Source organism: Micrasema longulum, unplaced genomic scaffold, assembly GCF_059751315.1.
Source record: "Micrasema longulum isolate JH-2025_06_02 unplaced genomic scaffold, ASM5975131v1 h1tg000086l, whole genome shotgun sequence".
Lineage (NCBI taxonomy): Eukaryota > Metazoa > Arthropoda > Insecta > Trichoptera > Brachycentridae > Micrasema > Micrasema longulum.
In genome coordinates this window covers 929557-956727 of record NW_028277292.1, presented here as the reverse complement: position 1 = coordinate 956727, position 27171 = coordinate 929557, and the positions used below count along the sequence as shown (strand labels likewise).

The following is a 27171-nucleotide window of genomic DNA, read 5'->3' as shown; positions in this document are numbered from 1 at the left end:
TTTCCTGTTCCCCATAGTTGTTGCATATAACATATTTCAGATTTGACATAGGCTTCATACATAATTTTTTTTCCGTTTTCGGAACAAAGTTTTTGATTTTTGAAAAAAAACTCGATAATGTTGCTATTTCACTAATTAAATTATTGATGTAAGCTATCCATTTCAATTGTCTGTGTATTGTTACTCCTAAATATTTAACATGTTAAATTTTAATTAGTCGTTCATCGTTTATGTAAGCATCTATTTTTTTTCATTAAGTCTAAGTAAGTTTGGTTTTGTCCATTTAGTCAATATAGTTTGGTCATCGTTTATGTCTTTATTAGTAAATGCGTCAGTTTATTTTTTATAAAAAAGGCTTATGTCGTCGGCATACAAAATGACTTTTCCTTTAAAATTGTACAGCAATTAGTCATTAATAAACAAAATATATAAAAGTGGACCCAAAATAAATCCTTGTGGTAATTTTTATTTTTTATTTGACGAACCATTTCATACATTGTTCGCTCTTTTAATATTTGCTTTTTATAAAATTTCATTTTTTCATGATATATTGGTCCTATGAATATACAATTTTCATACAGTTTTGCCAGTTTGCTGATTTTTTTAGTGTTTAGGATATTATTCTTATTGACAGAGTAAATATATACTTTTGTTTGTTTTAGATTATTAAGTATATAGTATAAATAACTAAAAAAATGAATAGGTAATATCTCATTTTGCCCCAAAAGTAATATTACGGTATCTTCCATTGTAAATGAATTTGATTGTGATATGATGTTAGTATCATAATTTTATATCGTAGTTTTTGGATAAATATTGCTACAGCAGTGAACATGCTTAGATATGTTTCGTTCAATGGCTCTCCTGATTTTTTCCCTCTCTCATCTCCTATTATGAGTATTTTTGTTTTCTGCACGTTATCTTATTTTTGTGTTACACATAAATTATTTCCGGAAAGATTTATTTCTTTTTTCGTTTTATTAGTGTGTTTAGCAATTTGTGAAGTATCATTAATTTCATCATCAATTGTTAATATTGTAGCATTCGTTTCATTATTTGACTCATTTTATTTTTTATTTGTTAGTATTTTGTTAGATTTAATTTTTCCATTTGTAGATTTTGGTGCAATATTTTAACAACTTTCTGACTGTTGATTAATTCATGACGTGTTTTTTTTTTACTTTTTACAAATTCTCAACATCTTCGATCTTCAACAAAATAAAGTGCACTTGTATTACATCGTGGATCATTTATTTTACAAATCTCATATTTCAATTCTCAATTAAAACGGTTTTAATTTTTATAATCAATTAGTTATTTTTTTAAATAAAATTTATGGTATGAAGGGAGATATTAAAAAAATAATATTTGTTGTATTATCCAAATTGATTTTACTTAAGCTATACTGACTTAAACAAATATTAATATATTGGATCGGTACTTAATTAATTGTAATTTATTTTTATTAACTCTTTGTCTATGATCTAATTATTTGTTAATTTACTGCACTGTTTATTGTCTATTATCAAAAATGTAATTTGTCTTTAGTTTTTTACACTTATTCACTGTGATAAATTATGGTTTATGATATATTTATACCAATGGGAGTAAACGTCACTTATGTTTGATTTTAAATTAAAAAATTAACAATTGTATGATCATATGTTTACACTGGTTATTTTTAATGTTTTCAATAGTTAAAATTATAGTATTATATTTTAGGCGAATAACATCATAGGTTGCTTAATTAAAGCAATTTTTTATCACACTGCACTTTTATCTGTTAAGTTACAATTTCAAGAAATCAACTTATTACATTGAACATGAAAACTAAGAACGTGACGTTTGTACATTTGTCATTGTATGTTTTTTGTTGTCCCTAAACATCAGCAAAACCAAATACATTAACTTTTGCCTACGTCCAATCCAAATCGATAATTTACTGGTTATTCATACGTGTCTCGAATCCTTTAATACCAACCTATACAATTACTTAGGAATTTACATTGGGAATACCTTAGCGGGAGTTCCTACGTCAATTATATTAAACCTTAAGTAAGAAAAAATATTTTTATTTTTAAAGCGCTTCATGATATAATTGATTGGTTGTTCTTTTGAAGTGTTTATTTCCCCTTTTTTACAATCAACGGCAACATATGGAAGTATTGGATGGGGGAGTAGCGCGGCTAGCATATTAGATCTAGTTTTTAAAGTGCAAAAACTCGTGCTTAGAACAATGAAAAAAGTTCTTTAACCCTATCCATCAAATGAACTGTTTGAAAATTGTAAAATTCTAGATGTGTGGCAGCTATTTGTTAGAGAGGCACTTTTGAACTTCTGGAAATCTGTAAATAAAGTCAGGACACAGCAAAATATGCAGACGTGATCAGCGGGAAGGATAAATTACCTTGATCCGACCACTCACTCAAAGCTAGCTCAAAGAAACTTTACCTTCCTGGCTCCTAATTGTTTTGATCAACTTTTGGCAGCCATAAAAAACTTCACAAGAGCCAATGTATTTAAAAAAAATGTTTTCAATTGGCTGCTATACATCGATAGGGACGAGGTTTTCAAGCTTTTAATGTTCGAAATTAGCGAAAGTTTACTAATCTGCTTTCCTTTCATACTTTTATTAGCTTATTATGGATCTTGATATTTTTATGTTTTTTCATTATTAATTTTTGTACTTTTTAATTTAGTACTCACTGTTATTTGGTACATTATTTATTAGTCTAATTTTATACATATTATAAAGTGAATTTATAGAAACCATATCTTAATTATGTTTTTGTATTATTTTCTATTGATTTCAATGATACTTTTATTTTGTTAATTTGATTATAGATAGAATTAAATTTGTATAATTTATATTGAAATATTGGTATCTGATTATTTGTAAACTCTGATTATTTGTAAACGTTGTCTTGTTTGTTTTATTTTTATTATTTATAATATACTGTGAATTTTATAAATAATTTTATTATTTATAATATACTTTGTATTCCTGGATTGTTATTTATTACATCACATGTTATTATAATTTAATTCATGTTACTATTTATTTTTTTATTGAAAATTATTATGGCTTAACACGGGCACAGCCTAAAAAGCCTTGAGACATTCACGAATTTGTTAACGAGTGTAATTTTGAATGAATGAATAAATCAATAAATATAAGTTAAATAATTAAAAATCGTAAATTTTTCTGCGGTTCTGTGAAAATCAACTCAAACTACAAATAATATTATTAACTTCGCGACATACGTAACTTTATTCAACACTACTTCAATACAACACTTGTACAAAAGCTTATTTAAAAATACCACAATGATATTCAGCAAATATTCCCACCATTATTGAAATGTCAAAACTAAGCACTGGCCGATTCCTTTTAAAATGAATAATGCTAAAAACGGCCACTTCTTGTGCCGTGTCACATGTGATGCATAATATTATATGTCCACGGTATCTAATCAAAAAAAAATAGTCCTTCGGAAATAATGCTCAAAATACTAGTTTCCAAATAGAGAATCTTAAAATAATATTTTAATTCTGCAAGCTTGTTTTACTACTAAAAAATCGCGACGGGTTTAAAGATGTAAAATATAGTGTACTTTTTTGCATGGAGGAATAAGCTGAGGTAATCGGCTAGTTTTATCGTTCACTGAGAACGGGCTGGGCGCTGGACGCACTTCAAAGACATTTTTTTGCAGGAAGACGTAAATGGTGGTAGTGATTTATAATAAAAAAGCAATTATTTAAATTTTATATTTGAAGCACTTACTTTGTGGTTAATTCATTTTAATAAAATAAATAAAAACAACTCAAATTTCAACCACTTTTTTTTTCTTTACCGATCAGTTTCAAAGCTATATAACCTTATTTATCACTTAACAAATCAATTCTACCCAAAGATAATGTAATTTATTGCCAAAAACAGAGTTTGCCGATGAGACAGCCTAGTTGCTCATCGTTTGATCACACATTTCTGAATAAACTGTAGAATGAAATATTTTTAAGCAAATCACCACTTCATATTATGGCGAAGGTATGTGAACGATGTTTTTTGTATATTTCTAGGGACGAACCGAGAACTTCAGACATTCCTTAACTTCCTTAATTTATTTACTAAATTTACTAAAGAAATAGAAAAATATAAAAAATCAGCTTTCTTGACATGTCTTTGACAATAAAAAAAAAACATTTTGGTATCTACCGTAAACCAACACATACTGACACAATTATTCATAATTCCTCAAATCATGCCCAAAAACATTCCGTATTCCGTTCAATGATCCATAGATTAAATAACGTTTCACTAGATGTTACTTATTTACAAAAAAACTTAATATTCGTACGTAAAAAAACTGATTGCTCATAATAATGAGTAAAATGAGAACTTAATTGATAAAATATCAAATCAAAAACAAAAACGCAAACCTTTAAAAAAAATATATATTCTACTCCCACAATAAATAAAACTTACCCTCCAAAACAGTGGAGGCGGATTCTTTTTATCTTTATTCCCTACCATCAAACATTAAACCAGCATTCTACACAACCAATAATACTCGTGTAAGAACATTGTTAAAAAATCACAAAGACAAAGTACTTAAGTATAATAAATCTGGCATATACATATCCAACTAAACTTTAATTATTGCGACTTAATCTACGTTGGAAAAACTAAAAAAAAACTTTAATATTAGAGTAAAAGAACACTTATGGTGCCAAAATAATAAAAGTTTTTCCGGATTCGCAAACCATTTGTAAGAAAATAATCATAATTTTAATAAAGAAACTGGAATTAAAGTTCTTCAAGTTTAAAATAAAATATTAAACTTAGGCAACTTGTAAATTATATTAATTCAAAATATGATGCAAATTAGGAAAAAAAAAAAAAAACAATATATCCTTTAGTCCACTCTTGTCTAATTTTGAGCGTATGCATCTCACATTACCATCCTTACAAGACAAAAATACTTGATTTATTAGTATTGATTTATTCACAGCATAATACTAATAAAATTTATTAGTTTAGTATACCTTGATAAACCAGTTCAAAACCAAAAAATAAGCGGTTTAAAACAAAGTTGTTTATTTATTTTCCTATTAACACAGTTTTTATTAAACATTATTACTTAAAGTCAAATATAATTGTAAGCTGTGCATAATTGCTTATTTCAACGATTCAATCTAGGAGTCTAGTATGTCTGCAAGAATTCAGACATACTTAAAACACTGCTTATTAAACTAACTGGTATAAGAAGTATCAAAAATTAAAAACTGTATTCAGGCGTTGCCTAATAGGTGAATTGAGTCAGCCGGATGAATCTCATCCGCATGATAAAGGTTTTAGCTCTTTAGCTTCGCAAAAGTCAAAGAATGGAAAGAAAATGTGTATGTTTTAACATAAACAAAGTGGTGAATGTTATACAATGTGCAAAATGGGCACTTAAACCAGCCGGTGACAAGTCATAAGCCCTATCAAGGCCTTTCATATTCTTTGCTCAAAAATATTTTTCCTCTCCGTTGAAACAAATTTAGATTTTGAGTTATATATAAATACCGGTGTCAAAATAGAAATCAATTTGTGGTAAAGCGGAGTGTGAATATTGTGAGTCTGATCCAACATTCGTAACAACAAAACAACTCGATTCTGTTACATGAAATATTTGAATTATTGCATTGGATTTAATCATAGCGGGATATGGGAAATTTCATCTAGCAATCAAATAAAGCCACATCAATGCGATAGAGAGAACCGTGTAATTAGTTTCGATTAATTTCATATACAAAGTACGACCATAATCACTGCATGGGAAAACCATACAGAGCATATTTTGGTCACCTGTTCTATGAATGTTAGATTATCGGTCTTACGTTTTAGGTGCTAGTACAGAGACAACGGAATATTGCAGTTTTACATAATAATCCCACTGGTGATCCCAATCCCATTCCGCTTGTTGATTTAAAAGAGCTTTTCAAAATATTAATTAAAACTTTCGCTATCACTTTGCTCTAGTGATGAAAGAACCCTTTTAATACTCGCTCACAGCTCTATTTTTTTTATTCCTCCTTCACAGTAGTAGCTGCTCGGTAGTAAATGAATATATCCTCTAATGCAAACGTGTCAAACTCAAAGGCTGACATGCATTTTGCCAAATATTGAAGTTTAAAATTTAATTAGGAAGCAAGAATGAATATTTCAACATTTCTATAGAAACTTCAGTTTATTTTGAAAAATAAAGATAGGTTTAAAAAAAAATAAAGGAGAATAATTTTACTATTTTTGTTCTTAGACCTGACATTTTTTCTCTGCTTCTATCTTTCCCACTACGGGAAAAATTTAATTGCTGTAATTACTTTCAAAAGTCACCAAAGGTGAATCTTAGTAATTATGAATTTTACAGAAAATTTGTGTACTTTTATTTATTTAATTTACGAGCTTATGAATATTCTTAAACCTGAAAGAAAAATATTTGTAAAACTCATGTATGCCAACTTCACTGAATTTTGCCTTCAAATCTGAATCAGCCTATATCTTATTTACCTTAATCAAAATTTGGTTGGGTCTGATTGTATATTTACTATCGGCCTCGTGGCGTAATGGTCAGCGCGTTTGCCTACCATGCCAGAGGTCTCGGGTTCGATTCCCGACATCGTTTATATGAAATATTTATTTAAAATGGTGTTTTCACACTAGAATATTTCATAGTCCCTGGACTGGTACCTGAAGTGTAAGACTGATAACCTTACCTTCATGTAACAAAATTGATCGAGATATGCTGCGATCGGTGTACCAATACAGTGCCCTATGCACGATTAGGCGCGGAAAGGGAATGATGATGATGTATATTTATTAAAAAATAGAAACAAATAAAGTAAAATTATTTTCCAATCATTTGATATCTGAAAATCTTATTTTAAATTCTTTTTAAAAAGGTTAAACATTTTTCTGCGTATTTTTCAGATACTGAAGTTTTACTTAAATTCATGTTGCATGTCGGAAAGTGACTTTTGCCTTCATATTGGTTGGGCAAAAATAATTGTCAAAAGCCGCATGCGGCCGGAGGGTAGCAGTTTGACATGTTTGCGCTCAATGTCAAAGTCGCCCCTCTATTGTCCACATTAAAATCACGGTAGATACGCCACATTTGAGATCTTTTTTTCCGTCTCTCCTTCCCACTTTTAAACCCTCCCCTCATTATTGTATTGCGTAAAATTTTTATTTTTTATTTGAATTATTTTTTTAATGCATTTACACAGTGCAATAATATTTTTAAAGTATTTTTATTTTCTTTTGTTTGTTTGCGTAGGTAGTAAAAAATGTCTCAAGACAATAAACCTGCCTTTATGCGCCTTTAAATAAACCATGCATAAAACGCGTTAATATAATAAACAGACATGTGAAAAAGTTTTGTAGGATATTTTACAAATATCTAATCATAAGGTTTTTCTTCATTACTCAAATAAAGAACAAGTATTCCAAAAAACTTTCAATCAATGTAACACGGAAGTAAATAAACATGTGACAATTATTGAATTTATTTTGAAAACATAATACCCGTAATTTCATTTGTATGAAGGCATTATAAAACTGAATTGTATAATATTACTAGTAGGTTTTCCAACACTGTTATTTAATTATATTCGTATATTTTTTTTTGTTTTGTAAAGTGTCATTTCTATTGGGTGTTTTTTTAAAGCGTGATATGACTTTAAATTTTTTAAAAAAATAAAAAAATATTGGAATAAATTGATTCTTATTGTATTCAAAAGATGAAATAAATATACTTCTAATTTTTTGAAATGATATCTGACAATAAAATAAATAAAATCCGTGACTGGCAGTTGCATATCAAAATCTGCCGGTCCAATTCTTGGCCATTTTTTCCAATAAATCCGGCGTTATTTCCGAAATAGTACATATTGTATTATTGGCTCGTAGTTGTTTTTATAGACCATAGAATTCAAATAGCTCCATTCTATTGGAAAAAATCCAATGGCCTTAAAACATAGGATCGTAGTGGCCAATAATCAAAAGGACCATTTTGGGAAATAATGTTGTCACAAAACCTGCCACCCCGAATTCTGATTCATAAAGTAAATTTCCTCAATTTGCAAACGTCGTTTAAGTGCTAGGCATTCCATTATTAATTTAATTATTTTTACACAGCAAAAATATATAAAGTAATGTCATTTTTAGTTAGACAAGAGACAGTATAACCGATCGAAAGTTTATCACAAAGAAAAAAAACACTCGTTGTATATTTAATCTTGTTTTTTCAGTACCTACGTTTACGGTTCAACCAACCAGTTCGAGTACTTGGGTCAGTGATATTCATCATCAAGATGATGCTGTACATTCCGATAGTCATTTATGTTCCAGCTCTGGCTTTCAGTCAAGGTAAAAAATTTATTTTTTAAAATAGTTGCATGGGGCACAGCATTAGTACTCCAAACGCAGTGTATGGAGAATTGTTTTTAATATACATACATACATACATTAAGGCAAGTTGATCAGAGTAACGACTCAGGCACCATGACTGGTAACGATGAAATATTGCAGTCAAAAACCACAAAAAAGAACATTTCAATTCCACCTTGCCGGGAATCGAACCCGAAACCTTAGACATTGTAGGCAAAAGCCAATACATCACAAGGCAGACTAATCTCCACTTGATTTCCTTTTACATAGTTTTTCCTGGGAGTAGCCACTCACCCAGGATTCGTTCATTCGCACAAAACGGTATTCTTTATTCCATCCGATCACGGGTTAATCTGGCGAGAAGACAATCCTTTTCTACAAAATTTATACACAATTTTCGACTGCTGTATATCTAGTAAAGTATGCGTGATTCTGTAATATATGATTACAAACTTCCAAGTACTATCCCGGCCTACTCTCAATAATATTTCGTGTCGTTACCCAACAAAGCTATTTAATATTTAATATTTCAATATTTTGGAAGAGCGTATTAAGCTCTCAAGGACAAAAACTATTTTCAAGAGAGAAGTTAAGGACTGGATTTTCCTTAGTGAGAGAGATTTGAGTAGAAAACTCCTTCATGATTTCCAGAATGTTTGAGTTTACTGTTTACCATATTGATGTGCCATATATATATATTTTGAATTATTTTTTATATTTCTGATCCTATATTGGTGGTGGTATATTTTATTTATTTTTAATTTCTTTTATTTAGGAAACATACAGTACAGTTACAACGTTTTATATTTTACACAGTTAGACTTAAATCTAAAGGACCAGCAAAGTGTCCATATTATAAAGTAATTATATGTAAGGTTATTAATTAAAGTAAAAAAAGAGAAGGAAAAAAAGCATAAATAGAAGTTGTTTAAAAATTAAAATTAAAGTAAAAAAATTAAGAATATTTGTAAAAGTTATTAAAAGTTAAGAATTAAAATAAAGAATGAAAAACATGCTCAGATGTAAAAATAAAATAATAATAACATTTTTTTAAAAAGGAAAAACATAAATATACACATACATATTTTAAGGGATTGAAAGAAACGATGAGACGAATCTTTAAAGAATTTTTAAATAGGAAAAAAAAATTAAGTCAATTTAAAAACATCTTCAAAATTAATGACACATAGTAAGAGCAGCAATATATTGATTTTATATACATATCCAATATAAGTAATTCAAAGTAGTTTAAAAGTATAAAAACATGTCAATGCAGCATGAGTCTGTGTCAAATAATTGTTCGTCCCATCTCAACACAGGACTTTTAGTCCCATGGAGTTGAGACTTATGTCTCAAATAATGTGTAATAAACTAAATGTTTGTAAAAAAAATAATACTTTGCAAACCGTCTTACACCGCGTATTCACAACTTTGGTCATAAATATCCAATGAGTGCACAAATTTTTCATACATGCATATGCATTAAATTTTTTACTTCACTCAGTGTATTAGACTAATTAAAACGATTCGTTTCTTTTTTTTAATGGAACGAAACCTACTATTAATTACTACGATATAATTCTTGACCTTAGATGATAAAATACGGTAGTCAACTTTTTGCATTTTTTAAGTTAAAAATTCAACAATTATCGCAACTAGCAGGCAACAGTCGGCTATGGCTGTCTGTTCCATGCTAGGGGATTCGGCCCTCCAGGCCTCGTTTTACTAGGAGCACCACACACTTTTTGAACACCTTGAAATATCGCCTATTTGGACCCCGCATTTTTTAAGTGTTCAGACCTATCTAAATGCTATAAAGAAGAATTCGTCACTCAGAATAATGCTACCAAAACCACACAAAACCTACATATGTAATATATTAAATACTAGCGGGCCCGGCAGACGTTGTCCTGTTCGAACGTTGGTTTGCCTTATATAAGCTTTGAAAAAGACTTTCCATTGATAATTAGGTACTTTGGTACTTTTTGTAATTAAATTCTAAAACTAAAAATTGTTAATATTCAAATATAATTAATTTAAGTAGGTACTTGTTAATGGTTGAATTCCAAAACATAAAATAACCATATTTTTAATTATGGCATTCTTTTTGCAAACGTCAAATTCCGGTCGTCTCACCAACAAAGGGGTGTACTTATGTAGGAATTCGAATTTTAAAAATGCATTCAATTTAATATCATTTTAGTGTTACCAAAAATCCAATAAAAATAAATAAATGGGTAGAAATTATAAGGAATTTAAGGAAAGAATCTGATTGAGATCCACAAAAAACAAATACTGCTCGTAAACATTTAAAAACTATTTTTTCTATACACAAAAAAACAACATCTTTCCATTTTTTAGCAAATGCATTCTGCAACCCTGGTAGATCGATTAAAAAAATATTTATGCTCCTAACTTATTTTTTACATATTTGATTAGAGATTTTAATATGTACGAACACACACAGCGCAAAGATCTATATTTTTCTTAAAAACCGCAAGGTAATCAGTTGAGCTGTTTAGGAGGAGTACGGTGACATCACACATACAGAGGAATTATATATAGATAAAGATATACTCAAAAAGTTCGGTAAGTGCGCGATTTACATTGAACAGCGAAGAATCTGTAATTTAAAATAATAACAGTCAACCATTGCTGACTATTACATGCTAGTTAATGCGGCCTATCAGGCCTCATGTAATCAGCCCTGCGGGCCTAAGTGAATTTGTTCCAAAGACATTGGCTAATTTGGATCTCGAATGCGCTGTATAAGTTACCAATAAAAAAAAATACATTTTTATGAATGACTTTGTAAAGCACCCTTGAGGATTACATTAAAAAAATGGCGCTATATACTTTATCCATAATAATAAAATTGATAAAAAGACATGTAGGGCCTTATTTATTGACTCAGTATAAAATAATGCCTAGGCGTAGTGATAGAATAAGGATGGTATAGTAAAATTTATTGAACCTCGAATATAGTTACACTCGATATAAAGCTGAGATAGCGACTATAGTTCGGTAGTCAGATGGCAGAAGGGACCATCTGTAATTTTGAAAAATGTTTAGAAGAGCTGAAATACGACTCAATTTCAAGACTTCAATCCCCAAACTAAGATATTTTAGTGTTGCTTTTCAATAATGAATTACCATTCTAAATTATGCTGTTTTTTTATTTTTATTGTATGTGTATTAACTGAAATATTGATTAAAGCTTTTAAAAACTAAAAAATAGAAAAAAAATACAGATGGTCCCTTCTGCCATCTGACTACTGAGTTACTTAAATATATATAGTGTAAAAATGATCATCAAATTTTTATTCAATTCAGATAAATTTTATTTGGCAGATATTTTAACAATGATTCTAGTTTTGTTTTGCCGTATTTACACATAAAAGATTTATTGTAATACGTATTTAAATTTACATTCATACAATAGTATTTACATTTATATTCATAAAGTCAATGCTTATGTCAATAATTTGTGGGTGGTGTAATATCTAAGAATTGACTTTCTTTATTTACATTAAATAATATCTTTCAATAGTCTCATGACGCCCAGAAAATATGTTTTTATTTTCAGCTTGTTCTTTTATAACAAACTCCGTGTGTAAAATACCTCAGTAATCAAATAACACATCAATAAATAAATATGATTATCGATTTTGATAGACTTAGATTTCGTTACACGCTTGACATTTGTACAGATTGTTTTGTTTTGTTACTAATACGAATAGCGTGTTTATATTTTTTTTAAATGGCGCTACACAAGTGATACATAAAAATAAAAATCATCATCATTATTATCTTTCTGCACCCAATGGTGCATAGGGCACTGCATAAGAACTCTAATCACAGCATATCTTGATCATTTTTTGTTACATTAAGGTAAGATTATCAGTCTGACGCTTTAGGTACCAGTCCATGGACTTTAAAATATGTTGGTGTGAAAAAACCCTTTTAAATAAATATTTCATATCAACCATGTAGGGAATCGAACCCGAGACCTCTTGCATGGTAGGCAAGCACGCTGACCATTACACAATGAAAATACTCAAAAATAATATTTTGGTTTACATTATTGAGGATATATCTATTTTTTTTTAAATGCATTACGTTGATTTGTTTACTCAGATCAAAGGTTAGGCAGAACATAAATTTCTGTGAAAATAAAAAAAATAATAATTCATTAAAAATGTGCAATGTAAATATAACATTAAAGGGAATTTATGAAATTATTATATTATTTCAAATATCAATTAAACTTAAAATAATTATATGGCTAAATATAAGAGACCGCAGAAATGACAGCCGGATAGTTTATAACCTCAAATCAAAATTGACAAACATTACTTTTCGGATATGGCGTAATTCATTAAATCAAAAAACATTAATATTTTTTTTAATTGAATTGAAAGGTTAAAATTTTGTGTCATTTAAACGATGTATAGTTTCAAATTACAGCAAAATAATTTATATAAGTAAAATTTTGTGATTGTTTAACATGTTTTGAAATTTCAAAATGAATTTCATAGGAGTTGTAAGTGAGAATTTTAACCCCATTCTCCCTCATACACGGCGTTTAGATGGTGCTATACCAAATGAGCTTTAAACGACAATTTTTTTCAGATGAAAATAAGTCTATTTACTTGAAGGATAGAGGTTAAATTCCTATCCGCCTACTTAGTCGATTATTTAACAGACAGTATTAAAAATAGTGTGAATTTATTAATACTATTTTTTTTTTAACTATTTCACATTTCAATCGGCGGGTTAACAAACAAAACATTACACCATGAGGTCGACTAATCTTCACTCGATTTCCACTCAAAACCAAATAAATAAAAGCAAAAAAGATAATAATAAATATGTATCCACCCACCGTAATGTTACCAGACTGGGTGAATTGGCGCGATACCTGTGAAATAGGAAATAAATATTTTTAATATTTTAGATTACCTTTTTTATACGTGATTAAAGCACCGAAGTTCACTATCTTCATGAAAATGTATGTGAAATAAAAGTCCATTTTGCTTAAGTGCAAAAAATGACAATAGCTCCAGACACGCTTTTTCAATATTTACTTTTATTATTAAAATAATCGTTTTTTACCTTGAAAGTTCTTTAAAGATAGAAATTATCTTATTTGGTTCAAAAGTTTTAATGTTTTGGAAATCGTTTGACGTTCCCAGGAATCGAACCCGGGACCTCAAGCTTGGTAAAATAAATATATTCCCAAATAGGAGGAGAAATAATAACCTTAGTATTTCAATCAAATGAACAAATACTAGACATGTCAATCATCGAGTCGTTCTCGGATAATGTGTGAAATTGGATACTAAGAATCTTATTTGAATATTATTATTGTTTCACATTTCACATTTTAGAATTTGCTTTATTGAATTGCTTCCACGAAGGAAAAATTATATCTCATCGACGTTCGAGAGAATTTTCTATTGTTTCCTTTAGCAAAAACATAATCTTAATATTCAATCAAGCTTTGAAGCATAATCTAAGATGAATAAAATAACTTCTTAGACACTGTTTATTCAAAACAGAATGCTTCTCAAGTTTCGTCTGAATTGATAACTACAAACAATTTGATTTTCTAGTAACTCCAAGCCGTTTTTCACTCCACTTAATAACATTTCCGTCAATAGTTTATTCTCGTTCTGTTGTAAATAAGTTAGCTTGAGATACAACGTACGTCTATTCCGATGGAATACCCCGAGGGTAAAATCCAGTACATCGTCAAATTTCGACAGACTCAAATATTATTATTGATGGGGGATTATTATTTATATTTTATCTTGTTTACATACTACTACCAGCTCCGCCAAGACACAAGGCTTTGGCACTGAAATGATGTTGCCCATTTTTTCGTCAACAAATTGTAGTTTACGAAAAGTTTATCGGTTGGTTTTCCAAAAAATCTGGCACAAAGGTAACTGAGGACTGAGGAGTTTTTCTTTCATTAGTTTGAATGTTAATTTAATAATAAATCAATTAAATACATGAAATTTACAAAAACAAGTTAAAACTGTAAAATTTGTTTTAAAACACTTACCTTTTTACTATGGGTACTATTCGAAATTTTGTATTGGGGATGATTTATAAATCACAGACATTTACATATAACAAATAAACAAAGCAAACACGTATAACACACCAATAAATATTAATATTTAAATATGCGTGTATTTTAACAAATATCACGTACTTAAATAAAACCATAAAGCATAAAAGTTTTGTAAACGAGACTAATATTTATTGTTAATATCTCTTGCAAACGAGAGAAGGCATAAAAAAAGATGATGTTGATTGTTGTTATAATAAAAATATATTATTTTTACTTTCTCAGGGGTGTAATTGTAAATCTCATCGCGGGGTAAAGAAGAACAAAATAAGGGAATTTTTATTTTTTTAATGCGTCAATACTTTGCTTCATATATGGCCACACTGATAATGAAACCAAACATGATAATTTTCAACAATGTTTGAGTATGTTCAAATGCTTGCAGACTGGCTGAATTTCCTCCCTAGGGAGTTATTCATATTTAAATTTATTTCAACAGAGATGGAAAACATTTTTGAGAAGGGAATATAGGAGTCTAGGCATTTACAGGGATTATTACCTGTCATTGGCTGGTTTAAGTGGCCACTTTACACAATGTGTAAAATTCACCGTACTGCCCCTGTTTGAACATCCACATTTCTTCAACTCTTCCACCTGTTGACTTTTGTGAAGTAAAAGAGCTGAAACCTTTATCACGTGGGTGAAATTCATCCAGCTGAACCAATGTTGCAGTGTGTAAAGTGGCTACTTAAACCAGCCAATGACAGGTCATAAGCCCTGTAAATACCTAGAATCCCATATTCCCTTCTCAAAAATGTTTTTCCTCTCTGTTGCAATAAATTTAAATATGAACAATTCCCTAGGGAGAAAATCCAGCCAGTCTGCAAGCATTTGGACATACTCAAAACATTGTTCAATGTAATTCATATTATCAATGGTTTATAAAGCGGGGTTCCTTATTGACAGGACTGCCCTTTCTATGGACTCTAATTTCATTTTAATGTAATATTTGAAAGTAAAGGTACTTTTATACCGTAAACTATACAAAGCCGTATATATTTCAAATTTAAAGCACGGGACAAATTGAATCCCTTCTATGTACAAATACGAATACTGCATGATTGAATTGAATCAACATAACAAAGCTACATGCCAAAATAAGCCCCCAATATGTAAAGTACCTGAGTTCGACAACTGAAATATTCCACTAATCCGTAGCTTTGTAAATCATTTGCAAATACACAAAGATTCCACGCATATTAAGCTTTAAAACCAAAGATCAGTACTCAATATTTTTTAAAATTAAAAACGAATTTACTTTAACATTATTTACGTATAATAAAAACAAATTCTGGAACGTAAGAATATTTGCATATTTTTTTTAATAAAATTATTTTTGGATATTCCAACAGAGATGGAGAATGACTTTGAGAAGGGAATATGGAAGTGTTAAGTCTTACAGTGATCTGTCTTTAGATAACACTTCACTTTCCTTCTTATTTAACCCTTTGTTCCCTGAATATAGATTTAATACTTTTTAGATTTTTAGTTTTTTTTACTTTTTACTCTCGAATTACGTTATATATAGCTTGAAAACGATAACTGTAATCAAATAAAATAAAATATAACAAATAAAAAAAAAGTGGTACGAATTTGTACCACCACAGAATTATTGCAATTTAAAAAGTTATTTTCCAATATGACATATTTACAAAAATAAATGAAAATCCCGTATTATGATGAAATCACAAAAATATTTGAAAATAAAAGAACTTATCATAATTACAATATTGAGGTTTGAAGTTGTAATTTTCCACGAACAAACGGGTGACATCTCTACGCAAAACTGATCCTTAGGAGTCATTTTTAGGAACGATTTACTTCAAAAAGGCCGAAACTATAATAATAATCTTTATTTGGCATTTAAAGAAAAAATCACATTTACATGGCCCAAATAATATAGAATACAATGTGTACATTAAAAATATATTTATATATTATCCCCAATAGTAGAGTGAAATATGCTATGTATATTTTTCAATATTATTTTTTTGTTGTATCTATCTACGTAGATAAATCTGCACCAAGATAGACTCAAGTTGTATATGTATGGTGTGGTGCCGGTAGAGTATCGCACCACAGGCGGGACAGCAGGAAGTGACAGCAAGGCGATCCACGATCACTCACTGAAATATTGACCACCCCGCTATCACCTCTCACTAGATCTCCCACAAGTACACAAACATATTTACATATCAGCAGAAAAAATAATAATACATAAATTTTAAAGATACTATATTTTAAGGGTTTAATGTCCAAATATGTACCGACAGTGATATATCAAATGCATTATCATACAAGAGATTTATGAGTTATTTTACACCTGGAAAAATTTATATAATCAGGGAGCATAAAGTTAAATAAAGTTCGTTTTAAACTTTTTTTCAATATTATATTTTCAAAATGAATTAAGTTAGGATAGGATTGAGGGATATTTGAACAGAGACGGAAAACCTCTTTGAAAATTAAATCTAGATGTCTGGAATGTAATACTCTCATATAAAGAAACGCTTGGAATTTTTTTAGAAATTCATATACTCGTATAACACACAGTAGTATAAACAACATGAAGACTTGTTGAATTTCAACAAATATTAGTGGATAAATATTAATTTATCTACAAGACTTACTCGGAATGTTTCATTTCCATAAAAATGTTTCTCATTCACACCCTGTTCTTGTTTGTTAATTTGAAAATATTATACAATTCTATTTACAAAATGAATAATTGATTGCTTTTTCCGTTTTCGAACAGAATGTTCAGTTCAATACGGTTCTGTGCGTGAAATAAAACCAGAAAGATAAGATTGAGTGTATTTAACTCAATGGCTACTCGTATAGAAATTCTGAAATCAAAATTAGTCCACTTCGTGTGGTACTGTTGGAGCTTTTGTTTACCATGAAATATGTTGCAATAGCTATTAGTTCAACAAAAAGATTTTAATGTTCCTGGACGGAACCTAAGCGGAAGACTGATCATCTTGCCTTATATATTAAGCGATCATTTCATCGTCATGTGCACCACTGGGTATTATACGGTTACTTGGTTTAATCGATAACATTGGTAGCACCCAAAGTTTTTATTTTTTATTAATAACCTTTTCCCCTTTTTATCGTGCGTAGCACTGAAAATTCATTAATGGCTTGCTAGATTATTTAACTTTACAGAACATGGTTTATTTGTGGTTTTTTTTTTAATATGGTAATTCTATTGTGTAATTTTTTTATTATTATTAACAATTGTATTGAGAACATTAAAAAAATTGCAACTTATTCATTCTCAATAAATTAAAAAAACAGGATAGTTAAATAGAAAAAAAAAATGTACAGCAACTGCCTTTTTTGTCAATCCTACAGCATAGAAAAAACTCACCAACTGCAACAATTACTTTGATAAAATAATTTATAAAATTGTGGCATAACATTTTCATTAACAAATACTTTGTTTATTGTTTTTTGTTCCAAAAAAATAAATCATTGTAATTTACATGTCCATATAGGCTACTGGAAACGTGCAAAAATTAAAAGAGCTGAAACTTTTATATCTTTTATATCCATTTGGACATGCTTAAAATATTGTTTAATAGTTTTCTTTTGTATTTCTGTTTTCGTTGACGTTGAGGTAGATTATATATTTTTTATGAAATTGTAAACCTCAATTATTAAATTCAATTAACAAAACCGATCCATCTTAAGAGGAAAAGCGGTCCGGCTTTTTTTCAAACAAACGTATTTCCGTGTTTTCTCTCTGAATTACGACAAGAGAGCAGTTTTTTATATTAAACGCTATAGACATTCGCCATTGTCTTGTCTTAATTGTTTTGTTTTTTTATATACCAATTGTTTCTAATGGAAGTAAGTACCTTTCAAAAACCCTTGAAAGCGAGAAGTTTTCCTTGCCCTCTTTTGATTCACGGTAAAACAAAAAAAATATTTTTTTGAGTAACAATAAAATTACAAAGGGTTTATAAACACGTAATCCATTATAACGTTTCTACTTCTCAAAAAAACTCGTATTTAGAGAGGAAGTTCGTTTTACATAAATTATTATGTTAGAAAATACGGAAAAGGTACCGAAAATTTAAATTCTATTCCGATACTCTTTATCGGTTCAGTTTTGGAGTGCGAAATACGGGACAGCGAGACTTCGATTTTGTTGATTTTAGTTAGGCATAATCAGTCCGACGGGCAGTTGTCTTTTTCGCGCAACGTCGGGGAGGCATCGTGAAAGTGACAGAAAAACTATGTACAAATACCGATTTATCCAATTTCTCTGCCACCGCATTTTTTCTTAAGTTCTTTTTTATTTCATAATATTTTTTATCTACCTTGATAGATATACTATTAAAAGAAGCCGTAAAAGTGAACCGTATACTTGTATGTAAGATAAATTATTTACCGGTTTTGTGATGCTTTTTTAAAAGTATACGAATTTTCACTAATTAATTCAAATGCACAACTTAAGAGGAACATTCATATAGGTTTACAATGTTTGTTTGTAAAATTACTTTTATTTTAAAAGTCTCTAATCACAATCGAGAAAAAAAAATTAAATTTATTTTCATAGCTGAAGTAACTAATTAAGCAATTAATTCTTTCATATACCACAAAATTAATTTTGATATTCAAAAAACATTGAAAAGCATACTTATCGATGGCGAAAGTTTTTTTTACGGTCATTTCGTACAAAATAAAAGAAAATAATATTTAAAAAAATACGGGAATGAAAAATGTTTACTTATAATTTCACATCTCCTAGAGATTTCTTGGTAATTCATTTATTTACTATAACGAAGCATTTCTCTGAATTTCACACAGCACTGCGTAGATTACAGACATAGACTTCATTGTATTAGTAAGGTGGTGCGAATAGAATATCATATTGAATTAGCTAAGGTAGAATTTATAAAATCGTTGACTGGCATAAAAAAAAGTCTCTTGAGCGTAAATGTAAATGACATTTAAGCAAGTTAAAATTCTTTCATTGTCATTTAAAAATATACATTTTGAATTTATTTTACAATAACAAGAAATTATTTAATGCTGTAAGTCAATAAGTGGTCACATATTAATATTTATTGACATCAGTTGAAATTTTCTATCGTTAAATTGATGTTTTAAATAAAAAATAAAATTATTATACACTAGTTTTCCTTACAGGCGTCATTTTATTATATAAAATTGCATGTTATTTGCTCATCTCAGATTTTGTCCAACTTTAGAAAAATGCATTGATGTTTGGTTTGAAAAGCGGGAAATATTTATTTTCCCCTATTGAGGAAATTGCATATCAACTGGAAGAGAAAAATGAAAAAACTAGCCTCTAGGAAAAAGGAATAAAATGTTGATCGTGCTTATTTTCCACATTGAATGTACAATTCTAGTCTGTTCGGTTTTCATGATTACAAGAAGTTTATTACACTAACAATTTATGCCAAAGGTTTTACATTTTTTGAAAACTTTTTTTCCGTTTAAGCTTTTAAATATACATTAAAAATAATTCATCACTCTTTTATAAAACATTAAATTTTAGCGGAAAAGAATTTATATTTTTATTCGAAAGTTTCAACGGAAACGATACATTTTATATTGAATATTAAACTAAGCAAAGGTTTTTTATATTTGATTTTTATATATCGTTTTATCAGTGTTACGATTTTTTTAAGTTTTGTATTTCTGAAACAACGCGTGTGACGTCAGATGTTGTTCTCTGTCAGTTTTCCCGATTGGTTCGTTAACGGTGACCAAACTGGATATCCTTCAAAACTCTCATATTATTGGATGGTTTACATAAACCAGTGACGTCATTCAAAGTAGTGGGTTTTTATTAAAATATTTTTTATTATTTTTTTCGTACATTTTCAAGGAATGTGTTGTACGAGCGGAAAAATGAAGCTACCTGAAAGCGAGCAGGCAATAACACCACTGAAACATTTGTTGATTGGAATTACTATTGATTCAGAACATTTTCATTATTAGAAAATACCATTTATGTTTTCAGATTTCATTTGGCGCTAACGTTATAATGGAAAATTTTATACCGACGCGCGACGTTTGAAATTCAGGGACAAATTTATGTAGGATTAGGCTACTGAAGGTTGGAGCTCCTACCCCAATTAAAGATTAACAGGATACATGAGGTTGCTGTTTAATGCGTATTTGTTACATGGCAAATAAATGGTGAATTAAATTATGTCGCGCGAATGTTACGGCGATGAGGTGTTGAACTGGCTGCCCTGGGACTTACTGATTGACTGACTGATGCTGATTGACTGACTGAGCGTCACCACGCCCTGTGGTCTCTTTATAGGCCACGTTCCTTTGTTTATATCACTGAAGTGTAAATGTACTGTATGACATCGCTCTTAGTTCATGCAGAATGTAATATATTGTATTCAACATAAAACGATGAGTTTCTTTATCAGTCACCGCTATACTCCAGGTAAAATGATTAAGCACGTGTGTGTGTCATCGATCATGGACTATGAACTTCACATTTACTATAAATTTGGCTCTTTATTTCCTTTTCACAGAAATCATCAGGTAGTATTTACAAGTATATTTCATGGGAGATCAAGATGACCAGTTGAATGAACGCTGTCAAATCTCTACTGAAGTCAAAAGGCGTATTGTTGAGTCGTGGCAAAAAATGTTACAATCATGTTATCAAACAAAATCAATAATTTGAATGTTCAAAAATCCAATTGATCCCATGCCATCAGACTGCCACAAAATTGTTATTCGTGCTGATCAAACACCAGCAAGCGTGCATGTCAGACAATATAATGCGCTGCAATTTTCATGGTTGGAGACGAATTTCATCCTCCCGATACCTTTTTGCAACTCAGAAATGATCTACTACAAAGAATTGCTGACACTCATACGAGATGACTGACACTCGAAGATGCTTCGATCCATGATCTATCCAATTTTGTTTCCAAATGGTCAAGATATTTATTATTTCTATATCAAAATGATAAAGATGGTGACAGTATTTGTTATTTCTATTGAATTTTGGTACTCCTAATTCTAACCGCACTTGCAGTTTCAGGAATCCAACTAAATACGTAAATATGATGAAAGGCCGTCATAAGCTGAAACATCATAAATAATACCGTTATTTGTATAATTTTCTACCAAAATCAGAACATTCTTTTCCTACGCGTTTACTTGACTTGAAAATCCAATGTTCATCTTCGATGAATGACCGTTGCACGCAAAATTATCATTGATAATATTATCCACGTTAAAATACAGAGAATTTTAATTTGACTCTTCTGATCTTCTTTCTCTAATATTTATTAAATGTTTGAGACGAAAGTATGAGATTTTTCTTGCTCATTCGCAGAGTTTTTAGGGTATTGGTATTGGTTTGTAATATCGATATTATCAACAGCTTTTTACCCTAAATATTGGAAGTATTCTGGAAGGAAATAAAACATAAATTAATTGATTATGTTTTCATGCAATGATGATTAATAGTTAAAGGTTTGTGTGATTTAAAAATTAATCAGTTTAAAATATTGTTAGCATTTTGCAATGGATGAGACATTAAAATCATTTTGATGCTAGTAATACTGAGTGAAAATGCGTTATTTATTTTTTCAAATATAAATTATTTAATGAAATCAACAGTCATTACACAGTAAATTCTTATGATGGCCTAAAAACGATTTCATAATACATGTGTAAGTACACAATGTGCCGTGCCTTTTATTTTAATACAATGTGCAAAGCTAAGGCATCAATGATGGTAAAATATTTTCAAACCTACTTTTAAAGAACTCTTTATAAAACGGATAACTCTGTCGGGTCACAACGATACGAAAACTCATTTCTATTGTTTTTTTCTTAGTTGGCATAGGTATTAATATGTTATCCTTAAAACTGAGTATTAACATAAAACCGTATTAAAAGTTTAAAAAAATCAATCACAAAACAATCTACTATAAATGCATAAATGCGTATTACGCGTTACTTGAATAAAATTATATAGCACTGAATATGGACTATACTTCAGTATATATATTATTTGTCCATGACTGTAGCAGTGTTGCCAACCTTAACGGTTTTTGGAATTAAGCAGTTTGTATCATGCACTAACTTGATTTGTCGTGATTAAGACATTTGACTCACACACGGAAGGTTCTAGGGTCGATCTCCGGTCAGAAAAAGGTTCGGTTTTGTAGAAAAGTCCTGGGATTTAATACATATTTATAAAACTGATAATATAATATCATTAAAAGGTTGATATAAATAAAATTAAAAAAGTTTTTGTTATCTGACAACCGAAATTCATTTTCAAGTATTTTTTTGGTTTCCCGACTAATCTAAGATTCTCGTTGGCAATTTTATCGTGATTTAACTTCGGAATTGTTTTAGATTATTATTCCGATTATTTTGGTTTCAGGGTTGTCATTCGGTATTATAAAGTAATTTAATTACCGTTAGCTATTTTAATTTTACCAAAGAAATGGAAGACCAAAATAAATATTCATTTCCAATGAAGTTAATTTCGGTTTTTTTTATAATTACTTAGGCGGCCCTCGTGTTGTCAAACGTCAAACTAAAAAGCTTTTTTAATTTATTTTCGCTGATATCACAAAAATTAAACGTTATTTTGGTCAAGTCTAGGTGTTGTTAGTAATAATTTACCACACTCTTGACTTATAGTGATACTTTTTTATGTGTTTTTTATTTTATATTAATAACATAATAAAGCGTAATTAATTAATTTAGTACAAAAAAAAATAAGTTGAAACTTCAATTACAACTATTCATACATTTTATTCTATGACTAGATAAATGAAGGATACAGTAATGTGTGTGAAATAGAACCTGAACCCGAGACTATTGTTTTCGACTCGATGGCTTCTCTCGGGTAAAATTTCTGAAAACGATAATCGAGTGGAGATAAATCCGCCTCGTAGTGATGTGTTTAGAGCATCCGCCGATCATGTTTGAGATCCTGGGTTCGATTACTGGCAATGTGGATATTAAATATTGGTTTTAAAGGTGATTCTACATTGCAATATTAGATTGTTCCTGGTCTAGAACCTTAAGCTAGTCACGATACACTTCATTTGATGTTCCAATGCAGTGAAAATTTATGATGAAGCTTTTTCTATCATTTTTACGCAAGCTTTCAAGAAATAATACATATAAAAATGTAAACATATGTAGACATTACGTGCTGTAGTCATTTGATCGTTTCTTTACCATACTTAAGGTCCCGAGTCATTGTTAAGTTCATATTTTGTTCATAAAAATTAGATACAAATTAAATTAATGTTTTTATTATTTTCTCAAAACAGTTTTTTTTAAAAGAAAAATTTGAGTTCTAGTGATTTACTCAAATATTTTATTTTTAGTGGCCATTTTCAACGAGCAGTAAATTAAATGACTAACTAATACAAAATGGTAATCACGTTGTGATAGAGTTGGGTGCGAACCTTGGACCCTTGATCCGTGAATCCACGGCCATAGTCATACAAGCCGATTTAAGTTTTGTTAGTTAAAAACGTTATTAGCTTTAAACTTTAGCACTTATTTAAATCATATTAATATTTTTGTATGTCAAGTGCTGTTCTATGAGCTGTTTTTGCCAACTAACCCAACCCCGTATTTTGTCACTAAAACTGAAACTGTAACATTGTTCCCGTGCATTTTAAACGTCAATTTGTAAAAAAAAGTTTATCGTAATATAAACCTAAAAAATAAATTTGAAAAATAAAACCTAATTACTGCATAAAAAAATTATACTCGTAATACCTAAGTACACATACAAAACTAGTGCTGATTTGGACTTAAACCAAGCATCTATCTGTGTTGTTCAAATATTTATCAATATTTTTTTTATTCTTTTACAAAAGCGTATTCTGTCCCACGTGAATGATTTTTGTCATTACTACTATGTCGGAACTCTGTGAGGTCAAAGTTTTGTTTTTTACTGGATACGTATGTTTATCACACATTTAAGAAAAAAATGTAATATCTTTTCGGACATACAATATATTTTTTATAAATATGTAGTCTCGCTAGGAAAAAGATATTTAGGGAAAAAAAAGGCGTTAAATATTTCCTTGGGCCTATTTTACAAATTTAATAAATCGAATGGCTCTATTATGTAACAGCAAAATTGCTCGTCTATCCCCCGCTCAACCCCACAACGGGATGCCACATCACATAATGCAATGAAAGTTTATAGCTGAAGTAGACCGGCAATGTCAACATCAAACATTAATTCCCAATACGTTTTTTTACTGAAAATTTTGGTACTCCTTAAACTTGTTCGAGAAGCAAAAGACTAATTAATTATCTGACTTTTTACCTCAAAAAAAAAATATAGACTCTAGATACGCTATATTGGGTGTTTTCATTCAGTTGATTATTGTAATTTAGTATTTCTGTGTGTTTTAGCCTAAGAATTTTTGACGTTATTATTTGTATTTAAATAATTATAAATTTTAAACCAATAAAATATGTTGTCTGTAATATTTCAAGATTATTAGTACATATGTAAATTTTCTTGTATTATATTACAGATATATATTAGGTTGTCCCTTGTTTTTCAACATGATTTTTTTTAATGCATAGTATCTATTTTTTTTCGTGTTTCTATAAAACACTTGCACAGCAAACTTCAGTTCATTTGGAATACAGTAACCCGTGCCGACTTATTTTGGAACATGTTCATATAAGTTATGCTGGAGTACAAGCACTCGACAAGTTCTTGGGGTATTGTTTTTCAATATTCGTGAAGTTAAACTGACTGAGAGTAAAATCGCTAATCTAGTTATTCGCGAGTGCATTATTTTCCAAGAACAAGCAAAAAAACCCTTGTTTGTTTGTTGTTTTTATGGAAGCAAAAATAAAAATTGCAGTAAAAGATACTGCAGAAAGGGTTGTGAAACGGATGCAAGATTTCTATGGCAAAATAACTGCCAAGGAAGAACAGAAGCAGTACCTTTTACGTTGTGTACATGGACACAAAAAAACTGTATCCTGACTGCTAAACGGAGACCCCAAAGAGAAAATATCATTGTTAATTTATTTATTTTTGCTTTAAATATATTTTCTTATTATTCATCAATGTTTTGGTTTAATTTTTCACTACAGAACAATAAAACCTTTTGAACTACTATAATACCTAGAAGAGGTAAATTTCTCTTATTTCGAAATACTTTGAGGCCTCGTCGGCACGGGTTAAAATCATTATGCAAATAATGAAATTTCGTACCTGAATAAGCCATAATAATTTTTTTTAAAGAAAGAGGGTATGCGTTTTCAAAATTAAAAAAAATAATTATGGTCCTATAAAGGATATATATCTACTTATATCAGATTTTACAAAGTTTTGTGACTTAAAGTACGCACACATACAGTTCTTCTTGAAAAATGTATTGGTGATCTTCATGAAATTGTTGACAGAGTGCAGAATAACTCTGCTCGTCTGAGTCTTAATATTTATACTGTCCTGACCTCAATCGGCCTCTATGTATAATGATGGGCTATGGATCCCAAAAGTTGACAACTTTAAATAGTTACTTGGGAGCTCACATAACTGAGGATGGTTACATGCACAAAGAGCTCGCAACCCGTTATTATACCTCTACGCAAACAGCGCACTAAATTTAGTGAACGCGCATTTGCGGTCGCAGGCCTTATGGCATGAAATGCTCTCCCAGCAGAGGTGCGAGGCTGTGAAAGTGAAGTGATGTTTCGGAAAAAACTTAAAACCCACTTGTTCTCTAAATCATTTGAATAAATCCGTAGCACGTGACAACAAAATAAATTATTTTAATTAAATTACAAATTTAAAAGCTTCAATTAAATTAACTTAACAATAGAATCACCATGTAAAGCGCCCTTGAGGTATTTTATTACGAAAATGGCGCTATATAAGTTATCCATAATAAATAAATAAATAAACCCGTCTAGGAATGGCTGGAGCAACTTTTAACACGACTTATGCTGTCTGGATTTCTAGTCTATAATCGATAAAACAAAATACCGATTAAACAACTCTTAGCAGTACTTTTATGCGGGTGCGAAACCTGGCACCTTATCAAAACTCAAAACACTAAACTTCTAAGTTTAGTAAAATACTTCGTATAAGGTGGTTTATTTACATTCGAGTAACTCACATTGAAGTCCGAGAAAGGACAGAGCCGCCTCCTACAACAAGAGTCTTGGACGTCTGGAAGAGTTGAGACCTGGCTTGGACGCGTGCTGCAGATGCCTCAAAAGAGCCTTAAACCAAGTTGCCTCTTCTTCACATCTGCGGGATCCCGCTGTCTTGGAAGGCATCGATAACGATTTTGATTTATGGATTTATTCGGCGGAACTTAGGGACGTGGGATTGACCTGAGAGGAGGCAAGAGTACTGGCTGGCATTAGTATTTCCCGGAGGCACCTGGTTATGTCCACAAGATCGGAAGTTAAAAAGAAGACGAATATATAATATCAAAATCAGTGAAGCGAGCTATGTCAGAACCACGGCCGCTCCAAACGTAGAATATGTTTATTTGTTTGAGGGTTGCTAATACATTATAAATCAAATATAAACTTAAGGTTAAGACATAGATATATGTTAAATCAT

General features: G+C 30.0%; 1 protein-coding gene across 1 annotated transcript in view; it reads left to right on the top strand.

Moving 5' to 3' along the window:
* Nucleotides 1-27171, top strand: part of LOC148284830 (sodium-coupled monocarboxylate transporter 2-like) — a 190440-nt gene that overhangs the window by 72117 nt on the left and 91152 nt on the right. Inside the window, exon 3 of the mRNA XM_088234287.1 lies at nucleotides 8293-8410. Within this exon, the coding sequence (XP_088090413.1) occupies nucleotides 8293-8410 (118 nt within the window). The remainder of the gene's footprint in view (nucleotides 1-8292; nucleotides 8411-27171) is intronic.